We start from the raw sequence: 9,930 nt of genomic DNA, 5'->3' as shown, positions 1-9,930 counted from the left end.
ACAATGTTGCGGATAGCAGTTATAAATATTTGTTGACTAAAAGTTGGTCTATTCTATGCAGAATTTTAAAAATATTTCAAGTTCTAGGTTATGATTATACCGATTCATGTAATATGTTCAATACTACATGGGGAAAAACTAGGTTTTTGAATAGTTTAAAAAAAATATTTAATTAATATTGATTAAAATTAACGTTTTTGGTTATATTAAAAAGCCATGATTTGTCAAAAACTAGTTAAACTGTTCAATATTTCTTTTTTAGTATTTTTTTAAAAAAATTTATTTTGGAGGTTGTAAAAATATTTGTTAAGTTATTAATTAATGGTACGTCTTTTACAGAATTTCGTCGAAAGTTTATTTAAGTTATAAAACACCTTTGATATGATAGTTGTAGCGTTGCAGTCTACTGTGATGTGATAGTTGTTTCGTTGCAACATACTGTGATGTGATAGTTTGTGGTGTTGCAATCTACTATAATGTGATAGTTGTATCATTGTGATTTACTGTGATGTGACAGTTGTATCATTGTGATCTACTGTGATGTGACAGTTGTATCATTGCGATCTACTGTGATGTAATAGTTGTATATTTGAGGTCATAATTTGCAACTAATGAAGATTACACTAGATGTTCTGAAGTTGATCATGAACAGCTAAAAAAATCTCAGGCTTGTATAATAATAGTTTTCTGTGATTTCTTGTCAGAGGGACCGTAGCTTTTTTATTTTTATTAAACGGAAACCCTGCATTAAATAACTTGTTTCATAATTACTTGATATTTTGCTTAGAGTTTGAATCCTGGTTGCTATCTTAGTTGCATAAAGAAGTAGCTAGCTTGTTTAATAAGAACTATGTATATATTACTGCTAAGTGGATTGAAATGAAACAGTGACTACAAATGGACTACAAGAACTAATACTTCAGGGTTAATACTTTTTAATCATAAGTTAATGAATTATAAATTCTAATTAAATTGTGGAAAAATAATTTAAAAATAATGAATCACTTACAGTATTACAGGTGTTTAGATATAACTATAAGTGTATTTTAAGACAGTTTTGATACAAAAAGTAGTTATGCTAAGTATTAATGTAAAATAGTTATATATTTACACTACTTTAAACTGCAGACTGAATATTTTGGTCGAGTTATTAGGATTAGTTTGGAATAATTTGCTCAATTAAATCAAAACTAAATAACTTCTTTTCGGTACTAACTTTATATAAAAGTTTGAGACAAAAATTCATTTTGCAGTTTATTTTATTTTTTGTGAACTAAAAATTTTTCTATCTACCTTTTTCAATAGTTATTGTAGATAACTAAATAGATTTTTGTAAAATAGTAAAATTAATAAAATTGTAAGATTATGCGTCATAATAGGTAAATAAAGTTACATGTACTATGCGATAATATTATAATAATTAATAATATAATTAGTTCACAAAAAATAAAATAAACTGCAAAATATATTGTTGTCTCAAATTTTTATATAAATCAAAACTATTGTGTCATCATAACTAACATTTTGTTATTAGTTATTACTTAAATTTAGGTCTGATTTTTGTAAATCGAAAATAAACAATTTTATTTGTATATTATCAAACTAATAATAGTAAAAGTACTAAACAAGTCAAGAACTGGAATTACAAATGAGCAATCAGCAACAATTGAAGGTTATACTAACAAGCTCAATATTTTAAATAAATATAGTCACAACTTTAAAATGTCACAGTTCTAAGTTTGTAAATTTATTGCTCTTTGTACTATAAGACAATTTAAAGAGCATCATACATTTTACTAAAACAAGTATCATGTTTTATAATTTGTGTAAAAAATTGTATTTTTGTATTGTTTAACGTTTGTAAGTTTTGTGTTTCACTTTAGAAAGCAAAGTTCTTTATGACTATCGAGTACAAATTTTGTAAGTAAATATATACTTAGTTTATTTTATTTAAATACTTTTTTCTTTTTTTTTATTATTTTTTTTTAACTTTAGAATTTTAAATTTCGAATTTAAAGTATTAACTTATTTTTTTGTAAACGATTGTAAAACCATCTGATGTACGACTCTATATCAAAAGGTTCTTTCGTATACCAGGTCCTTAGAGCAAATATTTTTGAGCATTTTCTTTTAAAACTTATTAAGTAATAAATAAAAGAAATAAAATTTATTTAAAAAGCTAAAGCTTGTTTTAAATTTGTGCATAATTCAGGTATTATATTCATATTGAATTCATATTTTAATATTTACTAAAATAATTCAAAAAAATTCAGATATATACTTTTTTGAAACAATTTTTGCAACTTAGATTAATGATGATAACAAAAGTTTAAAAGTTATCAAAAAGTATTAGATGTTTTTTACTGTTTTATTTAATTATACTTTTTAATAAGAAGTATTTAGAAATTGAAGCTGTACTTAAAAGAATGCAAAAAATCAGTTGAAAAATCTGTTGTAAATTAGTTGAAACCATAATTGCCTGTAGTAACACCTTAAGATGTAGTTATTGTTATGTTTGTTTAAGTTTTCGTAACAAAATCAGGCTGTTTTGGATATTATTTAAGTTAAGTAGTAAATTTAATAATTTATTTAAAAAAAATTAATCTGTTTACCAAAGATATTTTTAATTGTTTGCATTTGTTTTTTTGTTATTTAGCTTGTCCAATAATTTATAAACTTTTTTAGAATCTACTGTAAAAAAAACAAAAATCAAACAGAAAACTTTATGCTTTAAATTGTGGCAACTTTGGTTTGATATGTAGAATACATTATTAAACTGCTCTAAGCAGTATTTAGTATTTTTGATTATTTGTTATTGGAATTTATTAGAAACTCTAATCAGGAATTATCTAAAAGAAACTGTATTTTTTAGATAGCCGACAACACAATCAGTTTAAGCTAAAAGAGATATGAGTAACAGCTTAGGATATAAAGCTTAATTAGTGTGCTTGGTAATTATGAGCAAAACTCAAGTTATGTTGGACATATCAAATATCTCTTGCTAACTTTAAGGGTTTTATTATTAATTTGTAGTTAAATTTTTTTTTATTTAAGATTTTTTAGTATTTAAACAATGTGAATAGTTATCAAAATTTTACCAATAACGACATAAATTAGAAAACAACGTCAATTTGTTTCTTTATTCTTCAAACTTGTTAATAAAGCATGTTATTAAACATTATAAAACTAGTAAGTAATGTAGTAAACGTTTCCAGTTATTCTTAATTATGAGCTATAGTTAGGAATGTTTTGAAAATTAAATTTTTTCTATAAGCAGAATTGGTACAAAATATTCCTTTTTTTTCTAAATGAAATAGGATTAATTTGTTTGTTTAAAACTTTTATTAACATGGAGTTTTAGTAACGTTTAATACACTTTAACATTAATAACAAAGTTAAATGATATTTTAAAACTTACTTCATTACTTTTAAAATTTTTGAATACAATTACCATCTAGCAAAATTAAGAATTTTGTAATTATTTACAGAACCTTAATTGTAAAACACATTAAACAGACGAAATGCCCTCGCGTAAAGATCTCTCAAACACCGGCAAATCTCCCGACTACGACTTCACTGGTTGGTGGGTAGAACAACTTGTTAATGAGCCTGCTGATATGACCAGTTTGAAAACTAAGAAACACGACGGTTGGTGGTTTGACGTAGGTGAAAGTATAGTCCCAGGAGCAGCTCTCACAGAACCATCTCGAACCGTGGAAAACAAAAGAAGCTACCGAACCGGAAATTTCTCAACTCGAAAAGTATCAAGCTGTATTGAGACAGAAGTTTGCTAAAACTTACAAAGCTCAAGAGGAAGTTGCAGTGAAAGAAGAGAGTCTGACCCCGATGAATTTGACGATTACGACTCGGATGCGTCTTTTCAGGACTTGTCATCTGACAGTGATGAAGAAGATTAAATTTATAAGTTGCATGAATGTAGATAGAACTTAACGCACTTTTTTATATATTTTGTAGGATATTTTTGTTGTCTATAAATTAAGTTTATAAGGTTAAAGGTTGTTTTACTGTTTTAGAATTTTAAAAAGCCATCATAATTTATATCTGAGTAGTATATTAAATACCATAGTAAAAACTTTAGTTTTTTGTGGTGATTTGATAATATTATCATAAAAGAAAATAAATTGTAAGTAAATATCATAAGTTATATTTGAAAATTATAAAATGTTATTTAGCTTACGTAATAAGTAATTTAAAATGTTATAATAAGTCCGTTTAGTACTAAAAAGTTAACTCTTATTTAGCTAATATAAGCTTAGTTTAAAGCAGATTTGTAATGACATATTGAAAAATATATTGAACAAAAATTTAAAATATATTCAAATTATGTAGAAACTGCAAATTTAAACGTATTTTTATGCATCACAGAATGCAATTCTAGTTCTAAAAAATTTTTAAAAACAGTTAACATGGTTAATATCAAAAGTAATCAGAAGCTTAATATATAATGTTGTTATTAGGCTGTATGATCCAAATTTAAAGCTTTTAGAAAGCAAATCTTTTGATTTAAAAAGAATTAAGTTCCTAGTATTAGGGTACTTTAAATTTACGAGGTTTAAAAAAGGTAACTACATGCAGCTGCACATATTTTTTTAATCAATTTAATTTAAATTTGCTAGTTGTCATAAATATTGGTGTCAAATCAAAAAACAGTAGTAATCTTCACTATTAAAGTTCATAAAGATATAAAAAATTAATAAAACGTATTTAAAAATAATCTCGTGAAATTTTTTATTAACTTTTTAAAGTAAACAGTAAACTTGTCGTGCAATAATGACCCTACGTGCAAAAGTTTTTGCTTGCAAAACTGTTTGCACGTGCAAAAATATCCCCTCGTGCAATTTTGTCTACGTGCAATTTTATCTTCGTGCAAGTTTGTGCTCTCATGCAAATTAGTCCTCGTGTATTTTTGTGTTTTTGTGCAATTTTGTCCCCTCGTGCAATTTTGTATGCTCGCGCAATTTAGACAGCTACCCAAAAAAAACAGCTTTTAATTCCTTTAGCTTACACTTTAAAACAGTGTATATTTTAAAATAGTATCAAAATAGAGTAGAAAATAAAATAACTATAATTTAAATTGAAAAAATAATAATCGTTTCAATATAGTAGAGTCAATTTCTAAACTGAAATTAGTTATACAAAAAGATAGATTTATTTGTATTTAAACAAAAAATCTTTATCAACTAACTTAATAAGTCCAAAAAAATATTCAAATCAAAGTTAAATTAATAAACTCATATTTTCAAAATACTATACAAACTTTGTTTGAATGGTTTTTACTGAAAAAAACTGCATAAATTACGGCATAAACTTACATAAACAAACAAACATAACAAATCAAATACTTTTGCCAACTACTCAAAAAACTTTTAGCTAGTAAAAAATGCTGCCTTAATTTAATAACGAATAGTCGAAATTTTTTTTTATAATTTATACCGAACAAACCATTATATTCACGCGTCGAAAGCAATAAAAAGTCATGAAATGATATTGTATGATTTCATTTTATTGCATAACAACACTAAAAAAATCGGTAGAAAACATAACTCAATCAAAAATTCAACTACTGTACTTGTACCTCTCATTCTTGAACCACCGGTGGTTCATCACCTCCTTCAGTCCCGCCCTCTCCTCCGGCTCCACCTTGAAAATCCTCCTCATCAGACTCTTGCAAGTCTTGCTCGGGTAAACCCCCTCCCGCGCCATCACCCTCTCCACGTCCCTGGCCGTCGTCATCCTGAAAAACGCCAACGCCTCGGTCAGGCACTCCCCGGTGAGGCACTTGTGCAGCACCACTCCGAACGACCACACGTCCGCCTTGAACCCGTCGTACGGCTCGAACAGGTGGACCTCGGGCGCCGTGTAGTCCGGCGTGCCGCAGTACGCCTCGACCTTGCGGTGGGCGCGGCAGCTGAAGCCGAAGTCGATTATTTTCACGCAGAAGCCCTGGGAGATGGCCGCCGGTTTGACCAGGATGTTCTCGGGCTTGATGTCCAAATGGGCGAACTTCTTCGAGTGCACGTACTCCAAGCCTCTTAGTATCTGCTTGCCTATCTGCTGTGTGGGCTTCTCCTGCAAAAAGCCGTTGTTTGAATTGATGAAAGTGCAGAGGTCGGGTCCTTCGAAGTACCCGATGACGAGGTAGGGCCTGGAGAAGATGTTCTTGCCGGAAAAGTCAATAAACTCTGAGATGTTCGGATGCCAGTACAACTTTCTCAGCACCTTCGCTTCGTTTTTTATCATGGACGCTTCTTTTCTCCCGTCGCAGGTCTTCACCGCCACTTGGAGGCGCTGGTACTTGGCGTCGCAGAAGTAGATTCGGCCATAATCGGCGCCGTTTTCGCTCGTCTTGCTTTTGAACACCACGTACCTCCTTTTGTTTATTTTCAGGTCGGTTTTGGGTTTCTTTTCGCTTTTCTTTTTAGGAACTGGGAAACAACCTCTAAACATAACTGGCTTTAGTTTGATCTTTTTAACTTATAGTAAGCTATTGCTACTTTGAAAGTATTAGTTAATATTAGAAAATGTACTTTATATAAAAATAACAAAGTAGAACGTTTACAGTAACAGTACTTAATACAAACAGTTATTTTTAAATTTGTTGAAAACACTTAAATATTTCATTCCGTTTAAAAGAAAATTTTGATATCGTAATGCAAACTTCACAGTACATACGTTTTTGTAACGCTATACATAACTTTGCAAAGATCGTTTAAAAGTTCAAAGTTAACAAAAAAATTAATGTGTTATTTTCATATGTAATCAAAATATAGAGATTTTTTTATTATTTTATACAGTTTAATATTTAAACTTTCTTTTCAATTTGCTCAAGTTTGTTTAAAACTTTTTTAAAAGCTTTGTTAATCTATCAAATGATTACCTAAAAAGAAACATATATTATAAAACTTATATGTTTTTACATCACAGGTTTTTTATAACAGTTGATTATCTAACTAATATAAAATACATCATAGTCTTATACGAAATTTACTTATGATTTTAAAACAGAAAAATTTTAAATAAATAAAACTACAACGTGCCTTACATAGTTAAGTACTTGAAAAGCTAACATTATTTTAGTTATGAATGTTTTTACCAAAGGTTAACTATCAAATAAAACGGTTGCATATAAATTTTTAAGAATAATATGTTCGACGCTAATGTTCTTTTTTCTACAAAATTGTGTATACTTGTTTGAATTAAACGGTAATTGCTCATTTTTGTTTTTTTGGAGTAAATTAGTATTATAAAATCTATTAAAATTTTATTAAAATTTTGGAGTTTTTCTGAAAAATAGTAAATAAATACCTTCACAATGAATTTAAGCAAAACCAAACTAACTAAAAAAATAAAAACATTTTAAATACTTTAATAAAAGTAAACACAAAGTAATTACTTACAAGCTAATGTTTTGTTTAGAGTTTTTAAACAAAAAAATTATACTAAGATAAATGTTTGATTTAAACTTAAGAGTATAAAATGATGTAAATAATTTCTCAAACGCTTAAAACTAATTTTACCTATATATATAAACAAATAGTAAATTTTACTTAACTTAGCTATTTAACTCTAACTATTTTAACAAAGTTTTAAATATAAATTATGAAATTTATTATACAAGTACGACTTAAAACAGAAAATAAAAAAATAATGCTTCAAACACAAAATAAAGTTTTTACATCTATTTAGTTTAATTAGTGTTTTTCTCCTATGAAGACAAAAAAAAAACTTATAAATATAGCTTATAAAAAATAATTTTTGAACAGATTTTGTTTGTTTTTAACACAAAAGCTAAATGTACGTTTTTATGTTGTTGTATCACATGTAAAACATATAAAAAAAACATTACTATACAAGCTAAAATCAAAAATAAACTTTTATGTTTTACTTTTAAGTTTTCATAAATTATGTAATTTATTACGTAGATTTATTAATATGTATATTACTTTTCAAAAGCTTTATTTGATTATTTAATGTAAAACTAGCTAAAAAACCAACCATAATTTTTATTTATTTTTAACAATTAGTTTTTTTTTTGTTTAACTAATTTTTAAGATATTAATAAAGTTCTTAATTAGTATCTTTAAGTTTTTTTATTAAAGCAATAAAAAGGTGGAAGTTTTTAACTATAGTACTTTAGAATACTAATCTGAGTTTAATATTTACGTTTCTTTAGTGTTATATAATTAGATTAAAAAAAATTAAAAATATTTCGTATTAGTAATTTTATTACAACATTTTTACAAACAACATTATAAAATCATAAGAATTAAAGAATAGTTTAGATACTAGATAGGTACTTTTATATTAGATACATAATATAATACGTAGTCGAGAAAAACATTTAAAAGGAATACTTTTTTCAAATTTTTAAAGAGCTTTGAGCAAATCTGACTTAAAAGTTTAAATTTTGTTTTTTAGTTTTTTGCTTTTAAATAATTTAAATGTTGAGCATGTTAAATTCTGATTTTATAGTGCTAAACACTTTTATTTATCCGATTGTCTAACTTGTTGAAGGTGAAAGAACAAAAACAATTTGATTATATTTGAAAAACTGCAAAATCGAGTATTTCATATATGTTTTCTTTCTTAAGCTTCTTATTATTTTTATCTAAAGCTTGTTTATTAACGTAACCTCATTATGTTGAAGTTTTAAGTACGTACGAAAATACTAAATTTAATTTATCATAAATCAAAAAGTAGCAGTAAAAAGTATATAATATTTAATCATGCTAAACTTGATGCATTTGTTCATTTTCTGACAAAAAACCTTGTGTATTTTTTTATTTTTATTTTGTAGCTGCTTTAACTATGATACTTATTTTCTTTAAAGATACGTTTTTAGTGCGTTTAAGATAAATGTCTTAAACAATTTCTTTACAAATATGAACACAAAAAAAGTATTAAAGAAAATTGTTCTCATGTAATATCTTTAGTTGGCTGTACATTGTACAACTATCATGTTAAATATATTTAAAAAAAAAGCTTTAAATAAGTTCCTTTTGCTTGATAGCCATCTGATAAAAATTACAAGATAAATTACTAACCAGTTGCTTTTTTTGAGCAGGTCTTTTCGTAAAGTAATGTTTATAAAATAAACTGTACACACGCTTGGAATTGTTTTTAATAACATTAATAACCTTTTTTATAATGTTAAAATACATTTTCACAAAGCACTGTAATGTCGTGTGTAAAGTTTGAAACATCATTGACTATTAATCATTGTTTTACCAAACTAGTTTACTCATTTGAATAGATTATAACATAGTGCGTTATTGTTAGAGATTGAACTAAAAAGTCTAACTATAAGTTTTATTTCATCGATATTATTAAAAGATAATTTTTTGTTATTGTCTTTTAAAATGTTATAATATTGTCCTTTTGTGTGTATTGTTTTTAAAACAGTGTTTTATTGTAAAAAATTAGTTTCAGAAAAACCGGACTAACACAGACAACAATGTGTTCGCAAAATTTAAAACATGTTAAATGGCCGATAACAAAAATGCTTACAACTAATGATGAGTTGTAATCAGCATAAAATAAAATATCTATTTAATGTAGCTCAAAATAACTTCAGGTTAAAAACAAGTCTTGTTTTTAATTTTACTGGTAAGCATAGCGCTAATTACTGCTTAAAAATATTAAACTCAAATAAAATGAACGAAGTTTTTATATAATTTGATAAGCTAGCAGTTATAAAGGTTAAGTTAAAATAATGAAAACAATTACTGCTATTTTGTACGCACAAAGCACAGTTATTTAGCATATAAAATACTTGAGCTATTTTAAAGCTCAAATTTACTTTTGAAATCAAATTTTTAATTCTAAATAATTAAAGAGATGTGTTTCAAAAACGATAAGAAGTTTTGTAAAGATTTAAAATGTACTATTATGTAAAGACTAGTTTCTTAG

At 26.4% G+C, this 9,930-nt stretch overlaps 1 protein-coding gene across 1 annotated transcript; it reads right to left on the bottom strand.

Annotated features, from left to right (window-relative positions):
* Positions 1–5,577: 5,577 nt before the first annotated feature.
* Positions 5,578–6,468, bottom strand: LOC145847799 (sperm motility kinase 2B-like). Its single transcript, XM_082953718.1, has one exon. The coding sequence runs from the start codon at positions 6,466–6,468 to the stop codon at positions 5,578–5,580; it is 891 nt and encodes a 296-aa protein (XP_082809844.1).
* Positions 6,469–9,930: the final 3,462 nt, after the last annotated feature.

Source organism: Thalia democratica, unplaced genomic scaffold, assembly GCF_965202585.1.
Source record: "Thalia democratica unplaced genomic scaffold, ktThaDemo2.hap1.1 HAP1_SCAFFOLD_1100, whole genome shotgun sequence".
Lineage (NCBI taxonomy): Eukaryota > Metazoa > Chordata > Thaliacea > Salpida > Salpidae > Thalia > Thalia democratica.
This window is presented reverse-complemented; position numbering and strand designations above follow the sequence as displayed.

Bases quoted from the DNA above. Each gene is read 5' to 3' on its own strand.
- LOC145847799 (XM_082953718.1), bottom strand. From the start codon at position 6,468: ATGTTTAGAGGTTGTTTCCCAGTTCCTAAAAAGAAAAGCGAAAAGAAA.